Source organism: Anopheles ziemanni, chromosome 3 (genome assembly GCF_943734765.1).
Source record: "Anopheles ziemanni chromosome 3, idAnoZiCoDA_A2_x.2, whole genome shotgun sequence".
In the NCBI taxonomy this organism is placed as follows: Eukaryota; Metazoa; Arthropoda; class Insecta; order Diptera; family Culicidae; genus Anopheles; species Anopheles ziemanni.
Window position 1 is genome coordinate 50014580 of NC_080706.1, and position 22314 is coordinate 50036893.

Genomic DNA, 22314 nt, shown 5'->3' on the forward strand with positions numbered 1-22314 from the left:
GTGCAGTTTCGCAGCCCCACATTTCCCAACAATAAAATAATGCGATTTAATTAAAAACGAAAATCGTTCCATTAAAGTCTTCCACGAACCCGTGCACTCCAACCCCCCGTGCGTGGCCGTCCCGAACGCCATTGGCGCCTCCGAGCGAGAGTCTTAAGAGGCCAATCTAAGCGCTGCTGCCGCTGCTTCCGGTTCAGTTGCGTTCGTCTTAGCGCGTGCCCAACGGTTGGAAACTGTTGTCGCGGTGCTCGATATGGTGAGAATTTATGTCTTTTCCCACTAGCGGAAGGCCGTTCGGGCACTGAATGTGTCTGTGTGCGGGAGAAAGAATGGTGGCCGTTCAGTGCAATCCTATCTAAAGTTCTAAATTATGTTCGTTTTTCTTATTACGCTGAGCCGAAATCTTTTCGTCGAAAGCACTTGAAGATACGTCCACCGTTGAAAGATGCACGGAAGGTCGAGTGCTATCGATGGTGGAACAAAAAGTGGAATTGCAAAAAGGATACGGCACAAGTGTATTGAATTTTGTACAGCTTTTTAAATGTTGGTATTTTGTTTAAAGCATAAAGTTTACGATCATTATAATGGATGGTTCCAATAGTTCTTAGAAAAAAATCATCATATTTATATTTTAAATGTCTTCTTGTTTTAATTTTTTTTTTCACGACGAAGTACGACTATAACTTTATGAATAACTTTTTCATTTTTCCAGGCTTCATTCAACACATAACCTATGATAGTACTTAAACCTATTCCATATCAGAGTATTTTACACCACTTATAAACAATATTTCGTAGACATCACCGTGAATAAAATCTCATGTTCTCATGTGAAAAGAGTCTTCTGTCGAAATAAATAATGATTCTTGCACGATTTCACACCCAACGACTGAACATGCCAGATGTCTGGTACATTACCCCCCGCATTGGGGCGGAATTAATTCAATTCTATCCTAGCGCGCACGTGTCCGATCGAGGACGTCTCGGAACGGTTGCGGAAAAAAAACTTTTCCAACTCATTGACATCCAGAAATCCACACGGTAGTGCAGAAATTTCCCTCCACAATCTCACCCCTTCAGTTGGTCGAACTATCAAGAGCTTTTCCGCGAATGCGATCGGAGGATTCTTACACGAATCGAAACCAATTTTATTCACCTCTCTTGTGCACTGCTTTCCCTCTTCGTACTTCGGTTTTCAGTTGGCGATTTGTTTTATGGAGCCGATTTTTATTTCCTCGCTCCCGAAACTGGTCCGTGGCCGGCTCAGTTCTTCCAGGGGACTTTATTTCCATTGAGCACCGTTTGTTGGAGTGCCCAGTGCGGAAAAGCAAAATAATAAACCTAGCCATTCTCCCCGCCCTCACGTCTGTGAACTTCTGTAAGTCGCCGAATATTAAAGCACCGGTGCGCCGTTTTGTGTCTGCCGAACTCCCACTAAGACAAACGGCTCGCGACCAAAAAGGCTGCACACCACAGGATCTAAGCCGAAACCGCGCGGACGCCTTTTTCCAGCTGCATCCTTCGGTGGAAAACTTCCGGTATTCTTTTTTCCCCCCTCAGCACACTCAATTGTCCAATGTGAAGTTAGAACTCTCCGCTTCCCTGCTATGTACACAAACATTTTCCTACACACACACACACTCAGCGCATCGAAGATTCTCGGGAACTTTGCCGAAATTTGAACCGATGATCTCTTGTTTCATTAGTTCCGCACGTGACCATCCACCGTCCGGATTAGTGCGGGGTAAAGTTCTATCTCGACGCCGAGGCCACTGGTTTCGACGGCGGTTTTCCTCATGCCCATCACCATCGTTGCAGCAACCTTCCAGGAAAAACGACGTCCCACGAGTCGGCTGAAACGAGCAACTTACTCACTGACGAAAGGATGTATCTATATTTATATAAATTAAATGCTTCACCAAGCCGCACGCAGTGGAGCCCCTTTTTCCCAACTGTTGGTCTCTTTTTTCGTTCGTTCTCGAGTGCAACTAATCATCCCTGCCAAAATCTTGCCACCCCCCTCCCCCATTCAGGGGCCAACCGGAACCACCATGGACGGAGGGAGTCGTTTTTCCAGCGAACTGAAGTATGCCACATGAGATATCTTTCCGAAACATTTCGAAGCTCCCGGTGATTAAATAATAACGCTCGAGGATATTATTTTTCCACTGCACACAGCGTCCATGCACACACATACACACACACATGCACATGGCTCTCAACTCATCGAGAATGTTATAACGCGTGATGGAAGCAGTCGACTGATAGGGAGAGGCTGCTGCGCAAAAATGCTAGTGAAAGACAAGCCGCTGGAGCTGGATGGGCATATATCCTCACACACAGAAACACACACACACATTCTCGCTTGATTGCAAAATAGATGGATGTAGAATCGGAACGCAACGGGGCTCGCCCGGTGTGGGATGCTTAAATGGAATTTATTCTAATCCCGGGATCCGGGATCCCTTCATATCTATCCATCTTACCCGAGCCGCGTTGGCTCCTGTTTCTCATCTTAATGTCTGCCACTGCTGCCATCCAGATATATCCATATTTTTTTATTATTTATATTCCCACCATGCCGGGCGTGAGATTCACCCTTTTTTCCCCCATTAGCTCCACCCACCCATTTCCCGCGCCGGGGAAATCAGACGGTCATCTGCGGAAGGTACTTCTGTCCGGCATAATTTCTGCTGCCGCTGGATTTGCCACATTCCAGGCGGGCTTAGGGGTGATCCTTCGTAAACGAACCAAGTACGGAACCGGCACATGGAACACGGACCGAGTTTTGCCCTTCGGCCGGTGGAATATTTGCACAAGTGGATTAAGCATAATTTTTCCCCACAGCTCTGCACTTGACACGCACGTAACTCACGATCACTAATCGCCGACGGAACGATACATTGTGCAAATCCGACAGACGGTCGCTCAAACGCCGGCTGCTCGTTTGAAGTGCACGAACCGGGGCAGGGATTTAATTATCTTCCTGCTGCAGAGCCCTTTTTTGTGACAGTTCATTTCTTGCGTACTTTTCCGATCATCACCTTGCCCCGTAAAGAAACGAGACCTGCGGAAATGTTCCTAGCGGGGTGCGGTGGTCAATCAACACTTTTGAAACATCACCGCAGAAGCAACCCTTTTGTTCCTTTTTTTTAAAGCTTCCCGATCATCTTGTTTGACGCTTCCGTTTTGCCACCTTCAACTGGGTTTGACCCGGATTTTCCACCGATGCTGGTTAACTCGTGAACGTTGGCCACTGTTTTTGTGTGCTTTTATTGAGCCCATAAATCATACCGAAATCCATAAAATTTTGATGCACGTTTTATTGAACCGACTCGAACGGGGAACCGAATGCTCGGACAAGTGCCGGGAAACCCCGGTAAGTAAAACAAAAACGAAAAGAATAAAGGATAAATCGTTACTATCATATCGCTGTTAACCAGCCCACGGAAAACACATTGAAAAGTCAATGCGAAAAACAACGCCAAAGCCCATTCGCCGGAAGGTAGCATTTTTCCCTCCTTTTTATCATTTGATCCGAAATCTTACCAAGGGAAAGGTGAAAGATAGGAGATGAAAAGGGTAACGATGAGGTTTGTTTTCGGCAGGAAATGGGGAAGGAAAACGACCCACCCAGCCGGACACCGCACGCAAAGATCGTCGATCGTCGCCGCAGCCCTCCGAAGCGAGTCTTTATGAGCGCTTAACGTGTGGGGAAACCGCCGGGAAATATGATTTGAACGTGTGAACGCCCGATTGGCTGGGCGTTTTTGGGGGGCGTATGTGGCGGTGCGTGAGATCTTCCGAATCCGGAGTTTTGATTTATTACTCGCTTGGGGCTAGAACCGAACGAAAATTGAATTCTCGAACTTTTTACTTCGGGATTGTGGTAGAATCCTTGGAATAATCTGTTTTAAAACGCAAAAGAAATCCTAACATATATCAAGGACTGGAAAGGTTCCATGGATGATGAAATAACTACCTTTATTGGCAGCTAACGTTTGAAAGATATCTCTGGAAGTTCTTTTTTATTTGGCATTTTAGCTCAACACTTAAACGAGTGGTCCTTGGAAAAGTGAATGAACGAAGACAAAAACGAATCAAAACCTGTGTACCTTGTGTATCACATCCAAGAAAACCAAAGCGAAAAAGACTAACTTCTTCCATTCGATAACCCCTACCTCCTTCGCTTCTTAATTTCTTTTCAAGTCAGACCCAACTCCTACTCGATGAACCGGATCGGAGATTATTCAATTAAAAACAATCTACTCACCGGGACGGGGAAACTTATCTCACACCGTGCGTTGCAAGTTGCAACTTTTTCGCAAAGAGATTCGATCCGAGGGAGCATCCGATGCGTTTTGCTCGAACTCAGCCCAGCCGAACTTGTAAGCAGTTGCAGCAGCGGCCAGATCGGATGACACGACGACGGCAAGGACCTCCTTTTTATCAGCGCCCTGTTCATCGTGATTTCAATTGGAAACACTTCAACAGATGTCGGCGGCCAACTCTTTCGGTTAATTGAGTTGTGCCAACGACACGCCAAATGGCGTGGGACAAAAGGGAAAAAGTTTGCCGTTGGTGGGAATGGCTGGGCAGAAACACGGAGCTAGGTGTGACACAGTTTTGTGCTTTCGATGTTTTGGTCTGAATGAAGTTTTCCTTAGAAGGGAACATTGATTTAATGAAGCAACTGCATAGAAAATCAGCGCTTTGTTAATATTTTTTGTTTAAACACAACTTCAAACTAATGAAATGTACTGTACTTAGTGTTGTGCTTAATGAATCTTTTAACCCAAGATTCATTCATATGAATCTTTCATGTAAGATTCATTCAGATGGATTCATGAATTTTTGCGTATTCGAATCTTCACAGCTTAATTAATCTTTCGAAATCTTAATGAATCTTCATGAATCTTTCATGGATCTGTCACCAATCTCCACGACTCTTTCATTGGCGTGGATCATATGACAAAAAACAATAAGGTCCCTATATCCATTCAGTTGTTGTCTCTCTCGACGAAAGATTCATGATTCCCTAAAACGCAAAGATTCATTCAGATTCATGAATCTGAATCTGATTTACACAACTCTAACTGTATTATTATATTAATACACACTTATTTAAACCCAATTTCCAAGATGTTTTATGTAAAGCGAAGTCAATTGTAGTTGGCATCCATATTTTATTATTAAATCAAGTAAATTCACTCTTTTTCGCAGATAACAACAGAATGAAATGTAACGAAGTAAATCGCAAACAAGACCAGAATAACTCACTGTACTTTTATTTTCATACAAATTACACGTTCGTTCACTCACTTTTACCAGCACATACACCGTTTAATTGTGTGCAATGAATCAGCTAGTTGCGCGAGATTGACCTCGGCAATTTGCTTAGCTAAATATTGGGCTAATGATTATTCAGAAAGTTTCTCAAACCTCCACCAATCCGTTTGCTATCGTCCGATTTTCCGTTCCACTTCCAAAAAACAGCACCTGGTCGAAGCGGTGCCAGAGCCAGGTTCGTTGCCGCAGCACGGACACGATTAGTATCCGGTCGGAAACTCCAAACTCCCATGCCGTACACCGCAAATTTGCTGAAAGTCTATCAATTATACATTTTATGATACGCCAGCGTTTTCGAACGATTTCGATCACAGTCACCACCGGGAGCGGGATGGAGCAGTTGCCACCGAAGGTGCACGGTGGTCGAACGGTTCTGTGACATGGTGGAAAGTCTATTCGCAGAACTGCAGTGGGGAAGTCTTCTAGTCGGAATTGATTTTCCTCCCTGCCTGGGACCTGCGTGTCAGCCCCTTGAGCGGGGCGATTTGTAATCAAATTGTGCATTACTGTTATGAGGCCATCGCTCTGGCCATGCATTAGTTGTAGTGGAAAATGCATTTTAATTACATCCCCCCACCCAGCTGCTTGTAGGTATTATTTTCTCGCCGTGGAAAATGGCCCATTACACGGACTTCGAATAGCCGTTTGCCAATTAATGCCACACTTGTGCCGAGGAAGTGGCACTCGGCGCCAGACGTGCGAACGGAGATTAAAGTATCGTGCGGATGGCGAAGCGGTAGCTCTTGTGTCAATCCTGTCCCGAGCGTTCGCTCACAAGACGAACTCGTCCGTCGCAGCTGCTCCGCTTCGAAGTATAATCGACATAATTCGATAACTAAATCGTGTCAAAGTGATTGTTCTCGGTTAATCGCTCCACCAGACAAGTTTCATCCAACGGAAACTGGGTCACGCGAAACACATCGTTTTGTCCGAATCGGTTTTCCGGAACCGTTTGCCGATGGAGCGGTAATTAAATACCGCTCGCCTTTATCGACGCACGCGTCTCACAACTACAAGGATTGACGAAACACCATTAAACGGGAGAGTGCTTAATAGGGCCCACGTGAATAGTGTGAAAGTATCGTCTTACAGCACTTAGTTTGGGGGTAAAGCGTGCCATTAACCTCTCAGAAGGTCTAATGATTTCACGAGTAACCTTTGGCAACCCTAGTGGCGTAGCAAACTGAAACGATTAGGAATGTGTTTTGCTTCTAAACTCCCACTTGAATACTTTTTATAAATTATGTGTACGCCTTAATCAAACCGGTAAAATGCCTACATATTTGTTACAAGTTCATTTTTAATAACAACTGGGAAGGATTTTCGCGTCCACAAATAAAATAAAATAAAATTACTTTTTCTTTTTGCTTTGATAAAGTATCAAGGATTATGCAAATCAAAAAGGTATGTAAGGTATAGTAAGAATGAAAACTTTATATTTCCGCAATGTGAAATTCGTTCAATGTGTGCTTTCTTTCTTTTAGTTCACTTTTAGTAAGAATATCTCCGAGTTCAGCGTTCGCTATCATTTTCCTTTGCTTTTTTTCCGAAAAAAAATTTCCTCGCGATTGTTTGATACTTCATCAACAAATTCTCGCAAAAGCCGATGGTCGGCCAAGGTGCAGAAATGCTTCATCATAAACACCCTCATCAATTTCGTGGTTGTTTTATCACATTTATCTTTCCAAAGTAAGTTAACCCGCCCCGAAGGCAAGAAACACAACATTTAAAACTTTTTGGAAAAAGAACGCCTTAAAAGAAGGTACAAAGACAGCCCAATCGTTCCCTCTACGCTATTCGCTACCTCCCGACGCTCGGTCAAAACTCGCGAGACGCTTGTAATGCTTAAGAAATATGAATAAATTATGAATTTCACATTCAACCGAACTCTCGTAGCTTTTCCACCTTCTATCTCGCAGTCCTCTCGGTGGTTGCGTTCAGTTTATTTACTCTTCCCTTCGATTCCTGCGAAGAAAAACCTTCCGAGTGACTCTCGTGAATCTTGAAAAAGGATGGAGGTGTATGAGTTTTCATCGATTCCATTTCAACAAAGTTCGCAGGTTAGCGGCGGCACCAGAAGCGTCCCCGAGTTGCCCGGAGCGGAACCCCGGGAGGAAGGATCATCCTAGTCCTACACTTTCTCTTTTCACTGTCGCCTTCGAGCACCATCCCACCCACCCCAACACCCCCCCCCCCCCCCCCTCCCCTTTGGTTGTTTGGTTGATAAACTACTGTGGGAAATTCCCACAAACACCAGTCAAAAGCGTCCGCTCGGTGGATTAAGATAAAAACTACCGATACGGGATATAAATTGAATTCCCCGTGCAATGCGTTCCTGCCATTTTCCGGCGCACCACCACGGTAAACCGATGGCCGCAATCATCGCCTCGCACATCCACCCCGTTGCGTCCGGCAAAGTGCTCTGCTTGTGACAGGTTTTCCAACAAGCTCGCCGATCATCTCGACCCTGCCCTTGCCGCCTCCGTTCCGATACATTGTACGTCGATTGAAACGTCCATAAATATATCATAGATTTATTTCGCTTTCGGTTTACTTCCATTTTTCTTGGATCTCTTTCCTATTTCTCATTTTTTCAAGCTGGCAATCCTTGGCAATGGTTTAAGATTCAGTGCACCACTTTCATCTTCGGTGCATTTTGGGTTAAAGGAGAATATTTTAGATTTCTTTCTTGCTTCCTTGCCGGTCCATTTATCGTTGATGATGGGAAGATTGTACTGCTTCCATAAGCATCGTGCGATGAAGATATCATAAGTTTAAATTTATCCGGTTATGTTAGTTCTTCTTTCAACATAGTAAAGAGTTTGTACTTGTTATTTTCTTCCTGTTCTTTAAACTAAAACATAGTTACGTAATGCAAACAAAATATAAAATCATTGATTTTTCACTAGAAAAATTACTTTCTAAACACATAAAATTTTACAAAACTGGATATTTTTCTTGTAACAACGCGTTACCAACGAATGAATGGATACGAAATCGAACTTGAAAGTATCATTCATAACGAAATGTGATCATGTAGCTGGTTTTCCTCCACTTCCTCATCCGAGCACAACCCATTTCTTCAGCTTTCTTGTCTCCGCTGCACCTCAATACAAAACTATCATCGAGGAAAACCCCCTAAACGGTAAAACGGCGTAACGAAATCGAAGAAAAGCTCCACCTCTCCAGTGGGATGAACCTGTCAGGGCAACGGATTCCATTTATCGTAGTTTCACGATCCGGCCACGATCTGGGCGCGACCCTCGGTGTGAGATCCGGACGATTGATGAAGCATTTGTATCGCCCTGGCAAAATGGGAACGTCGCAGTTTGGTAGTATTATCGGTTGGGCTTGGGTTACACAAGTACCCACTGCTCAGTGTTGCATAACGCAGTGAAATTGGGACGGATCTGTTGAAATGTTTCTCGTTCAATGCCATCTGTGCATCCATCTGAATGTCGTTAAAGGAAAATTTGTTTTTCTTCAACACCGAGCGAAACCAGGCAGCCCCTAACCAGGTTATGCAACTATCTTCTAAACGATAATTATAGCATTAAAATTAAACAACTTATTAATCAAGAACTTAAGCTGTACGATGGCGACCTACATTCGCATGGTACCTTTTTAGGTCATTTTCCTGCAACAACATGTGATGTGTGGAAAACTGAGGCTCACCTCATAATAATCGGAAGCTAATAATATTTTCCCACGAAGCACGAGCACAACTACACGTACGAAACGATGTTCAGCTCGCCAGCTGCTCATTCTAAATTCATCCAAAATGCCTTAAATGCACCATTGAACAAACGCGAAAAGTGTTGAAATAAAAGTGAAGCAGAACTGGTTGGAAAATGCCACGCAAAAAAAACGAGTTTTCACACTCCCAAGCCCGGCACAACGCGGCTTCCTGCAACATTCATGCGCCAACCGGCACTTCAGGTTCAATTCAGGCGAGAAATATTATTCATACAGAATGCACACCTCGCCGCGTCGGATGCGATGGTGACGATAACGGGTGTGATAATTGTGCTTTTCACCGTGCTCGCGAGTTTTCCGCCCCAGCCAACCCTTTTGCCTCCGCAATTCGCATTGTTTTTGCTCGATTTTTATCCAACCATTGCCGTTGTGGAATGTACGTCACCGTTTCGCTCTGTTCGACACGCGGATTATGCTGCAACAGTCACCTTACTGGGGCTGGGAAATAGATATTTATCAGGTGAAAATTGGTCAAGAGAACGCTGGCACAACCGTGACCCTGGCTCGGAAGCAGCAGCACGGCCAACCCGTTGGAATTTCCCGCGCGGCAGGCTGATTCCGACAGACCCAACTGTCACTGGCCGGAAGTGAGCCAGAGAACGCGACCCTACCGGCCCAACTGGTGACCGGATACAATTGTGTGCCTTCTTACCACCCCGAACCGGATGCGCCGAACCTTACGCAATGTTCTCGCCCGACCGCCCGGTTGAAGGTAAGACTCAATTTTCCGGCAATAAACTGTCACAATTGTGTGTGCCATTTATCCGTGTAATCAAACCGAACGCTCCGGTGAAACCGGTAGCGGCAAATTATTCGACAATTAAACCATTCTCTGGACCCTCCCCCAGTCCTTCGTCAGGCCCGTGGAACCGGGGTACATCTTCCTCCGAAGGGAAACATTTCGAGCCAGCGTTGAACACCTAAACACCGCTTCGATGCTGCCCGGCTGCCACTTCAATTGTTCACGTCTCGACTCGGCCAACCGGCGCTTCGATTAACACATCCCAGACCAACGGTCGTTGTTGCCGATTGCAGTCGTTATGCGACGTCGAGTTGGCCGTTGATGCTGAGCATGATGATGTTTGAGGATGACGATTTTATGTCTGGCAAACAGCTGCTTCAACCTCTCACGAACTCGTTTCAGTCGGAGTGCCGGTAGGTCCTTGAGGTGTGTCATCTCTAATGGCACCTTTGGATTGCACAAGAGGTCATAACTTCGTCCCTCTATGGCCGACCAGCCCAAGGCAACATTTGGTGGCACCAATGGTAAGAGTAATTATAGGAGCAATAGACGCAATGTATGCTGCATAATAAAACGTTGTCATTCTTCTAAAGGATGCTGAAGAGTCTTCCAATACGTCGTTAACACCTTAAAACCTTTGCGCTTCATGATGTTTTACCATGAAGTGAGTTTTAAGCGTCCACTGTATTGATTATTTGAGAGAAGTTCACTTTGATTTAAATTTAAGTCATTTTAACTTACAGCTCGAAACTCAATTTCGTTGCGTTTCAATCGTCTTAATGATAAAATATAAAATTTATTCCTAAACACCATATAAATAATAGATTACTTATTGGCTGGCAATGCCATAACTTTCCCGCAGCTGGAAAGTGGTACCCTACCAATGGATTTATCACCAATCGCTTCCAAGGTTTCGACTTTACAAACCGGTAAAATGTGTTGATCTTTACAAATGATCCTCATTTATAATGCTTTAAGAGTATTCCCAACGGAACTTTCACGCCTCCGAGTGCGTCCGGCGCGATACGGGGACAATTCATGTTGACTAAGTTCACCTCTTGCACGACCTACCTCACCATCGCCGTGCGTTTTGCCCCGCGCGTCGGTGATGGGATGTCCGAAGATGAATTGAAATTATTTTGATTAATGACGCGAACTGATCGAACGACATCAATCTGCACCAATATTGAATTTTATACACACTTTCAGTGGAGTATAAACTATATGTGTGTTCGTGTATGTGCGCTTTATTTTACAAAAAAAAAAAACTTTATTTTCACACCCTTTCGCTCCACGGTGTGCACACATCCGGCCGCGAATTCGGTTATTCTCAAGCGGAATCCCACCGTGGTGTTAGTGTGCGATGTTTATCGAGCATCATATTCTGGCGGGGCAATACATAAATTACACTTGACGGTGGTGACACAACGGTGTCCATCGGTGTCCGTGAATAATGTCCTTCGCCACACTGAACAACGCTGCTGATTCGTGGAGGACAAAATGGAAACCCATAGCCGAGTTATCGTCAACTAAAAACATGATTTACACATCAAGGGATTCCCTTGAGGATCTAATCCGGAATCGTCACACTCATCCGAATTATTTCCGTTCAGTTAAATTTTATCTAAAGTAATCTAAACAACAATTCCATCCAAAACCCACAACAGCGCGTCACCAAATTGTAAAACTCTCTTCTCCACCGTTCAATATCGGACAAAACAGTCACTGGAACGATGGATTCATTCTTCAAAATGGCTGAATCAGTGGCGCGGAAAGGAACGGTTGTTGTTCCAACCAAACCCCGGCCCAGCGGTAAGCAACGGATGAATCCCAAATAGACAACAAACAAACAAAAAACGAAACGGAAAAAACCTTCACCATCGAAGCGGTCACCAATACCGAGTGCCGAGGTAGAATGCATCCAGTTTCCGAGTTTTCCACCAGCAACACGCTACTGCTGCGGTTGTGTTCTGATATCGTGAACAATCCAGAATCCTTTCAGGCAACGCAGCAGCCTTTTTAAAACGGACAGAAAAAGCGGATCCCTTGGTTCGTGTCGATAGTACACGAGTGCACAAACTGCCTGCGATGATAAATGGTCACTTCATTCCCCTCGGCCGCGGTCAAATTTGCCAAACCCCTCCCCCGCAACAGTAACGGTGCCACAGTGAAAGCAATCGCCACCACCACCACAACGATCAGTGGAGGCAAATTCAATGCTTCCGAACGCTTCACACCCATCATCGCGTCCTTGTGCTGTCGAAAATTTCCCCCACGTTGTGAAAACAAACAACCAACTGCCGCCCATTCACCCCTCCCTAAACCTCCCGGAAATCCCACAGAGGTGCAATACACTTATCGAAAAAGGCACGCGCACGATCGATCTCGAACCGCAGGCCCCAAGCCTCCACCCCGAGTTTTCCAAAAATTTCCATAATCCAATTATTTTTTCCCCGGCCCACTATCGCGCGCGGTGGCGCCAAAGTGGGTGGTAAAAGTGTGATGAATAATATTGAACGCGCACGGTTGATCGCACGGAAGCATTCGCGGAATCACTTTCGGTCGACACGCCGCCAGGATTCGGCAGCGATCGACCGGAAATCGGATAAGTGGCACAGCCCGGCCACTTATCCGTCGGACGCATCGCTAATTTGCTAAGCAATCGGTGGCTTATTTGGTGTTGGTCGGTGTTAACGGATGAAAATGAAATAAAAATTTGAGAAGCTATCTTTGAGCAGCTTTCATGCGTCCAATAATTGAAGACGAATGATCAGCAAGGTTTTGGATAATGAATTATCACCCAATTAAAACAGTCCGTGAAAAAATTGCTTCCCCCATGCTTCTTCTAGCCATCATTCGATTTCAATCATCAATAAGTCGATTCTTTTTTCCCTTTTATTATTTCATAAATGGTCAGTGGCATTCTTTCTATTCAACGTTTGATTTTTGATACATTGAAAACTTTACTTGTTTTTATTTGACATGCAATTAAAATTATATTTTTGTTACATAAGCGACCTTCTTGGGTCGAACTAGGGGTAGGCATACATTTCCAAAAAGGGCCAGATGATTAAAAAGAAACCGAAAGCGCGGGCCGGATACCGTAAACGATGATTTAAAGTTTTCAACGTAGTACTCTTTAGAATGGAGTATTAATTGTAAAATAGTACGTATAGCTTGTTAAATATTACAGTTACAAAAAAGGGGTGAAGGATAAAATATTACAAATTTTTTCGATAAACATTTTAAACATTTTCGTACTCATTTTTGATGAATTTTTATTTTGTTTTCAGCTCGTTCTACAATTTTAATCTATAATTTTGAGAAGAAAACAAACGTGAAAAAAAACATTGAGACATGTTTTTGGTACGAAGTATTAAAATTTGCTTACGGGCCCGGATAATATCAGTTGGCGGGTTTAGATATGGCCCGCAGGCCGGACGTTGCCAACCCCTGGGTTAAAATGTTACAAAAACGAACTTTTAACGAAAAACTAAAAGTTTAAATTAACCCAAAATGATTCTCTCAAAATTGCAACAAAAACTCATAAAATCTACCTACATTCTACCACTCTTTGGCTGATCTACAAAAGTTCCTATCGTTTAAGATATCTGAGAAAAATCTCATACAATCCTTCTATCTTACCTTCCTACCATAAAAGAGTGCTGACTTCAAAAAGACGTTCATCATACATTCCACCGTGAGGGAAGAAATATTTTTATTCCACTTTCCAAAAGCAAAGCAGAGACGCATCCGGAGAAAAACAGAGACGCATCCGGAGCGACCATCTGGGGACTAATTTCTGCTACCGAAATGATATTTTTCATTCCATTTTTCCATACACACAGTCTCCCGCTTTCGTCGTTCCACAGTGCCAACGTGTAAGACTTCTAGCAGTTGCCATATCTCTCGAAATGGAGATGCCCATCGCACGTTGTCTCTCCGGCACAACCGATACGGATCTTTATAACGCTATAAACCGTAACCTTGCGCGGAATGCGAGATGCAAGCGGAAAGCTGAAAGGTGAATAAAATGTTTCGCTCCGAAAGAAATAAAATCGAGTACCGGTGCAACCTTTTCCGCCGTGGAAACGGCGCGGAAACAAACATCCCCGGGTGAATTGTGCCCCGGCAGGATCTCGAAGAACCAGCGATGCATTGCGCAGGATTGCGATGCACATACGTGAAGTCGATTGCTTGCCGAGCGGGGCGGAAAGGGATCCGGATGCCACGCTCCCGTCGTTCCCGGCCCGAAACGGAGCATAAAATAACTGCTGTATAAATAAAATAAAATCTGTGTAAAAATGTAGCCCAAACACAAACAACCAACCGCCGGCCGAGGCACAAGGTGAACGAAAAGGGATGAATCCGGGGCGAGGGCTTCCCTATCAAACGGTAGCAACTTCCGGTTTCCTGATTCCGCCGCTCGATTCAGCATGATTCGGGTGGTTCGCTGCGAAAACACTGCAATTTACTCGCAGCCGATAGAGAAACGGAGGAAAAAATGATCAACACAAACAAACACACTCGAATCGCCGCAGCCGAAAACGAATATAGAACCGGGATGGAAGATGAAGTAAATCGGTTGGTATTTGATTTCGAAAGCCGACTCCTGCGACGTGAACCATGGCATCCAAGGAACGGAACCGCCACGCTCGACCGAGTTACGGCCCCTTTGAGGAACCAGAGCCGTAAGGCAAAGCGTGCGCCATACTGTGGCAAGCGCAGCGGTAACATTTTTTCCCATCATTTCCTCTACCGGTGAGTCGAAGGCCGATTTGGAGCGATTTTCCAAAAATACAATCAATACATTTTATTGAAAACTTATATCTATTTACTTTCATACGTTGTTTTATTCGCTTTCAACCGGGATCGATGCAGGTTTGTGGAGGCGCAGCAGTTCTTAACCGTTAAGTGGGTGAATTTATTCAAATGGATACAAGAAAAAGAGATACAGATTTAAAAGCTTGCGTTCGGCAACGCGTTATGTAAATCACATATCATCATCTATGGAATCGATAGCAGGCTACTAGCAGAACAAATAAACATATTACTGAGCGCATTCCATGAACGAGATGATACAAGAACAAAAACTTCATCGCAAAATTAATCTCAATTCATGCCAGGGAATAAATTACGTTGAGGAACCAAAAATCGAATCCTCTTGAATAAATCGTTCTGAGAATTGAAGCCCCAATTCCCCAAAGTCCAATAACAAACGGAAGCACTGGTTAAGCTGGAGGCTTTTTTCGATTTTTTCGCCAATTGGATTGTAAAATAATGAGAGCGAGATGAAAATCGGATTAAAATTTCGTTCACATGTAAACACGTTTCCACGTTTATCAAAATGTAAAAAATGTATGCAAGTAATTATACGATAACATAAACACAACTATTCACACTTCATTATTATTTCACTCAAAACTCTCAGGTATGCAAACAAACAAGTAAAGTACTAAATACATGCAGAAAACTTTTGCACAAATACCAAGCCCACTCGAGAGATCGCAAGAGCGGTCTGCTTGTTACACCTACTTCAGGTCTTTCACCACCTTGAACAGGCTTACGGTTTTCACACATCCCGATAAACAGCGTAACCTGAACCGGATTCAAGGATTTCCGGAAATCCGATTCCAAAGGGAACAGCTGATGGTTAGCACACTCCTCCAAACTGACCCAAGCATGGCAGAAAACGAAGGTAAGTGAGGTTAGCGAACGAGTTGTAACGCCGTTTCCCATGTTACACCATGTGTTATAGCCGGGAAAATAAGTTTTTCCTTTCGGTCAGGTCCCCCTTTTGAGTGAATATGCTAGCGATTGTAAAAGGGCGATTACCATGTTCAACTTATAGCTGTTGTAATGTTCAACAAATTTGGAACATTAACCGTTGTTGATGAGATGCTTTTTCAGCACCTCCCGCCATCACGTTTATTAGGTCTTTCGAGATAAAATCGTCCTTTTAGCCACCACATTCTATGTGGGTTGTACAATGAAGCTTTCAGATTGATTTCATGATGAAAATTTTCTCTGAAACAATCATCCAGTTATTACGGCATTTCAAATAAATGCTTTTCAAACGATGCCGATGAGTCCTCTGAACTATTTTAATTGCATTCCAAGCCCAACTTGCCTATCCACACAGTAGAAAATAAACTGGAATAAGTTTTTCTAGAATTTGAATGAAGAACTCCTTCCACACAGTCAATAGTTCTGGTACAAAACTGTTTTTATTTGTTTGCGATTGTTTGTTTAGCTATTGCTTTCGACGGGTGATGAAAACCACTCCAACTCCTTTCCTGCTCCCAGCGGAACAACCAAAATGAGAACAACGGATAAGCATCCGCTGGAATGCGTTTAATGTCGCCTTTAAAAACATCCACAGCTCGTCTCCGCAGCTTAACTTGTCACTGCCGCCCAAGATGTCTCCGGCCATAACCTTCGGGGCCGCACTAAGCGAATGGCTATTTGATGGTGTATTGCTTGTAGATGGGCAGATATTTATTTTGCAGCCTCCACCAAACTCCTGCCCTCCTACGATGGTGGGAAGGGCTCTGTCAGTCCCTGTGATGGTTCTAGTTTGAAATGATTTTCAAAATTTCATTTCCATCCACCAAACCAATGACGATTACTACTTTGTTGTGTTCTCTTCTGTTGCTGCTAGCGAATAGCGTCCATTCCGCTGAATGGAATTTCGAGCAGTGGAGCGACATTCGAGAAAAGGAACGCCAAAACTGCCACCAGAATCAGGGTACGGTAAGACGGCACGGCTGAAGCATAAAATGGACCAGCGCGGATCTGTCGCAACGACAGAATCAACCCGTTCGTCTCGTGCCCACCGACCGCTCCCGGTGTCCTTCGGCCCTCCAACGTTCGGGGTCGAATGGCAGCCACGAGCCACTTCGGTGTTATTGCTTTTATTTTATTATCATTTTTATGATTTTTGCTATGTTCTAATGCGCCCCGCATGCGTTCACGACTTGCACGAGCCCCGCAGTCCGCACGCTTCCGTTCGTAGTTCGTAACGATTTAAAAACTGCGGTTGCACAAACTTCACTCCCAAAGACGCGTTTACCGAACCGCGGACATCTTTCAGGCGGGCGAGCGCGAAGTTTCCTCGCCAGCGCCAACCAAATCGAAGCGATAAAATTTAAAAGCTTTTCTTTTCGAACGATTTGCGTTTTACGCGCGAATTTCGAGTGGTGCTAACCCGTGCTGGTTGGCTCTAGCCAATTGGTGGATCCAATCTTGACGAAGCGTACCTCCCGCATACCAAGCAACAAATGTAACGGAGATCATTTGTTTGTAGATCTATAAATGTTTTACTCTTATGTGGTGCGATCTTCCGACGCTTAATGGCGGCTGTTGGGGGTTCAACTTTTGAATCTAAATATCTTCCACTCTGGTGATTTTGGAGTGAAACAAGTGCAACTCTTTCGAACTCGAACGGATCCAATTCTCTTCCTAAATTAACCTGTTCCAGCACCATTTCAATCAGGAAGAGTACTCATGGCTCCTGTCCCAGATATAATTCAACGGCGAAGAAATCCCATCCATGGCGCGGCAAAGAACTGCCTTCCTAAGTGAATCATGTTGCACAATCTTCGCTTGAAACTGCACCCGAGCGGTTTCCGCAATAAACGTCATTAATCGTGGTACATGACATTTTTACCTAACATCTTTTTCTCTTCCCCTTTTCCCTCGCCGGCAACGTCATTTATTTTCACCTAGCGACGCGGTGAAACATTTACTCCCGATGTGTTGATTACTGTTGGCCACGGTGGGAAGCGAGGAGCTTGAAGGGGGGGAAGGGATGAGTGGGTGGGATTAAAAAAAACTTCCTCAAATCCGGTGGCATTTAATTAAAAAGTCATTTCACCAGATGTTTCCGCCAGCGCTCTAATGGACCAGAGCGGCTCCGGTGGAGGCACCAACGTGAGAAAGATATCATCCCTGGTTCGGGGGAAAACCGGGGCTTTCCCAGGCTTTGCTGGCGAGCAGCAGCCGCCGTGCTGAATCAAATTCACGCGATAAACCGGACTCCCGGAGCAAAATCTGCCCGCAACCGCGGCGCGAGATAACGATCGTGCGACGAAAATTTCACTACTTTCGTCACAAAACCCAAGTACGAATGTTTCGGTTTCCTTCTCTATGACAACCGCAAGCAAACACACACACACACACATTACACCGGCTTCCGGCGCGGGTTTGCGGAAATGTTCTTTCCAATCCTTTCCCTACAATCCTCGCCGCTGATGGCTTCAGCTTGATTACAGCTACTTTCGAGAAGTCGACAATTTCCTATCGCCAACTTAGCAACCGCGTCCAGCATCCAAGTACGACGAGTTTCCCGACGACCAGTCGGTGAAATTGTAAATCAGATACGCGCCCCAGATTAAGCGTCAAACCGTCCGTGTGCCGGTGAAAACATCCCGTGCCCAGGCTGGTAATTAATAAATTCATTCGCATAACTCGCCACTAAACAAATTTCCAAACCATTTCCATCCCGTAAACCCCCAGATGGTTCCCCGGTCGCTTGTCAATGCGCGCACAACGCTTTCGTGCAGCTCGCGGCGGAAAGTGGAAGTTTTGCTACGTTCACGACACCGGAGAAGGGGTGGGGGACGGGGGTTTTCCATCCTCCGGGCTGGAAAGTTTGCAGCTTTCGGTGCGTTTCCGGTGCGCAAATGCAAGTTTATTTCGCATTTCAGGGAAACTCGTTTCCCAAAGTACCGGACCGTTCAGCCAGTGCCGGGGCCAGCTGGTGCGTGGAAATTTAGCCTTTCCACCGGTTGTTGCCGGTTTGCTGACCAGTTCGGGGCCCGGTAGGCACGCCTCCCTGCGGGAAAGTCGTTCCGCTCCGACGGAGTTAGATTAAAGTGTTGAAGAAATATTAATTGCTTCCATCTCCGGGCCTGCCACTTAAGGTTTTTGTTTTCCCCGTTTGCATGTTTTATTTAGTTTTACTTTTTTGGCCTACCTTTGCCTTTGGCGTCCTCGGAACAGCCAACAAGAACTGGCTCCCGAAGAAGCACACCCTCCGGTCCGGGTGGAGCAGCATATTTTGAGCATACCTCGCAAAAATGGTGACACAAATAGATACCGAGAGGCGAGCGCGAGACAAATGAAGTGACACACGCTGACAGATACTTGTTTTCTTCATTCGCATGCCATCCCCACTTCGCTATCTCCTGCTCGGTTTTAGGGGAATTTTTGCACGACTCTTTTTATTCACGCAAAAATAAATTTCATCCATTTGCAGCGAAGCGTTTTGGTACATTTTTTCGGAGATGGCGAGAGGGTTGGGGGAGGAGGGGTCGAGGACGCAGGATAATTAAAAAGGAAACGTCTCGGTTGCAACTGGAATCAATTAATAACGTGTCCAGTTCATTTTCAAAGAGACAGACAGTAGCTAACGCGTTTAGCTCGTGATAAACAAACCAAAAGCTCGTTCGCGCTCGGTACAACTTTTCAACAATGTTTTGTCTTAGTTCATTCTGCCCACGAACTTGGGATCCCATTAGTAATGCTTTTTCGACAAAATTTCTTTTCCCCTGTTTCGCTTGCTCTTCTACGTATTTTCAAATGACTTTTACCTTCATGAACTATTCAAACAAAATATATGTTCTTTTCTTTGATCCTAGTATTCTTTTGATACTGTTTAGGATAGATCTTTTGAAGTTTGGTGTGGATGGATTAAATTTTACGTCTTTCCTTAATCGGGGTTTTTGTAATTTCAAGCGCTTTGTTTGCTCCCCAAAACCACTTTTCGAAAGGCGATTTTTGCGAAGCACAAATTAGTTATAATTAACCTAGTCAACTATTTTAAAACAAATCGATTTGTATAGATCAATTTGTTGACGGTAGTAAATCAATCGAGAAACAAATATTATGAAAACTTCTACTTATTTTCGCTGCCTTGTCGAATATGGATGAAAACACGTTGAAAGGAAAGAACACTTTCAATACTTTTTTCCACCAACTTATATTCTTTTTAGAAAATCAAAACCGCAAACACGTCTGAGAAAAACTGTACCCGATGACTACTAGAAATTCGTAGCATTAATTTAAGTCTCGTCATTCTGATCCATTTTATTCCTTCCACCTTAATGAAGAGCCACCATCTTAAACCGACTAGAACCGTTATCTTCGCCTACAATTCAACTCCTTGAGCGTTCATTTACAGCTTAGCTTTGGTGTTTTTGACCAAGTCCCGTAGTTCCCGTCGCAGTATCTTCCCACTGGCAGTCTTTGGTATTTCGCTCACGAACCGCACGCCTCCGTACAGGCGCTTCTGTTCGGACACCTTGCTGGCTACAAAGTCGATAACCTCCCGCTCGGTGAGCTGTTCGCCGTGTTCCTTCACCACGAACGCGAGCGGCAGCTCTCCGGCACGCTCGTCCGGCACTCCGATGACGGCCGCATCGCTGATGCGTGGATGCTCAAGCAAAATCGCTTCCAGCTCGGCCGGCGGCACCTGGAATCCCTTGTACTTGATCAGCTCTTTGATGCGGTCAACGATGAAGAACTCCTGATCGTCGTCGTAGTACGCGATGTCACCAGTGTGCAGCCAACCGTCCTCATCGATCGCACGCTCCCGACCAACGTAGCCCTTCATGATGAGCGATCCCTTGAGGCACAGCTCACCGCGCTGATTCGGTCCGAGTGCCCGTCCCGTCTCCGGATCGATCACCTTCACCCACTGACCCATGCGCACCCTACCGACACTTCCCGCCTTGTTCTCGAACCCATCCTGCATCAGCACACCGAGCGTCGTCTCGCTCATACCGTACCCCTGCCGGATGAAGGCCACACCGAGCCGCTCCCGGACCTGATCCTCGATTTCGCGACTCAGGGGAGCCGCACCGCAGAACAGTGTCATAAGCGAGCTGGTGTCATAGTCATCCACCATCGGGTGCTTCGCCAGGAAGACCATCAGTGGCGGTACGAGCGTCATCAGGTTCACCCGGTAGTGCTCGATGCAGCGAAGGAACAGGACCGGATCGAACCGGGGCATCACCACACACCGACAGTTATTGGTGACCATGTTGAGCAGACCGACACCGGCAACCACGTGGAACAGGGGAGTCACGGCGAGAGCTACCAGTTGGTCTGGCAGATCCAGCATCTTGGCCGACTCCTTGGAGTGTCCGATCGTCGCGATGATGCTCTGATGTGTCAACTCTACACCCTTGGGTAGTCCGGTCGTGCCTGAAGATAGGACTATTAGTGCCACGTGGTTTGCCTTGTCGACCGGATCCGGACGATAGCTGGCTTCAACCTCGAGCGGACTGGCTAGTAGAGTAGCATATGGGATCACCTCCGGGTAGGTTCGGGCCGCCGGATGCTCGCCACAAAGCACCACCTTCACCGATAGCCGCATCGCCCGCAACGCTCCCATCAGCTTCTCCAGTACGTCCGGCGATATGAAGATGACTTTTGGCTTTGCAAGCGCTATCGCGTGCTTCAGTTCCCCTAAAACGTGAAAGTACAGCTAGCCCTTATCGAACGAACTCTTCTGATAATCACACACACACACACACACATCAGCAATGGCTGATTAGCACCCCTTGACATTAACACTTACCCTCGACATAGGCCGGATTGAGCAGTGCCAACGGTGATCCGACGAAAATACTTCCAAACATCGCGATGCAGTACTCGAGGCTGTTCTGGCTGAAGATGGCCACGTTGTCCGTCTGCCCCACGCCTAGTTTGGCCAATCCGCGCGCCAACCGGACTGAATGCTCTAGGATCTGCCCATAGCTGAGCTCCTCCTCGGTAACGGGTTCGATCTGGAAAAGTGTTGCGAAAAACCGTGGAAACGATAGAGAAATGTCGCAAATCAGATAACAAGCATGCCGGGTACCAGTCCAATGTTCGCCGGTCGCAGCCTTAGCTCTTCCACGATGACCTCGCCCAGCGAGCCGAAACGGTCCAGGTCAATCGGGTCCGGACCTCCATATAGCACGTACTGGTCATCCGCCTTCGTGTGCATTCTGCTTTTGGGACAACACTGATGCTAGCTAGGAAAAGGCCGCCACTCGAACGAGGTCTGTACTTTGACCGGCTATGTCGCTGGCTATGGGCCGAAAGCACAACAAAACAACTGACCAAACCGGTTTTGGACCAACGAGCGCGATAAGCGGCGCTACCGTCTTGCGATGTCTTGCGCGAACGATGCGTGACTAGACGGTCGACGCTTTTGCACGACGTGTTTAAAGACGCCTCTCAACTCCCCTTCCAGGTGGACGCTGCGATCGTCGGTGTGTTCGTGAATGCAATGATTAAAACGAGCATACATCGCCATGTTTGCGCCCTAAACTAGATGTTGCGTGGTGTGCGTTCTGGGGCGAGCCGTTGGCAAACCCTTCACGTCAGTGCTCTTCAACCTAGCTTAAATCGTTAAGGTTCCTTTAATACCACTATTAGCCGAGTAGTTATACTGTCACTCGATTTTGGAAACGAGT

General features: G+C 45.7%; 1 protein-coding gene across 1 annotated transcript; it reads right to left on the reverse strand.

Moving 5' to 3' along the window:
- Positions 1-20024: 20024 nt before the first annotated feature.
- On the reverse strand, positions 20025-21842 carry LOC131286592 (luciferin 4-monooxygenase-like). The gene is made up of 3 exons (XM_058315570.1): positions 21714-21842; positions 21432-21639; positions 20025-21319 (listed from the first exon to the last, which is right to left on the reverse strand). Exons 1-3 carry the CDS (start codon positions 21840-21842, stop codon positions 20025-20027), a joined length of 1632 nt encoding a protein of 543 aa, XP_058171553.1.
- Positions 21843-22314: the final 472 nt, after the last annotated feature.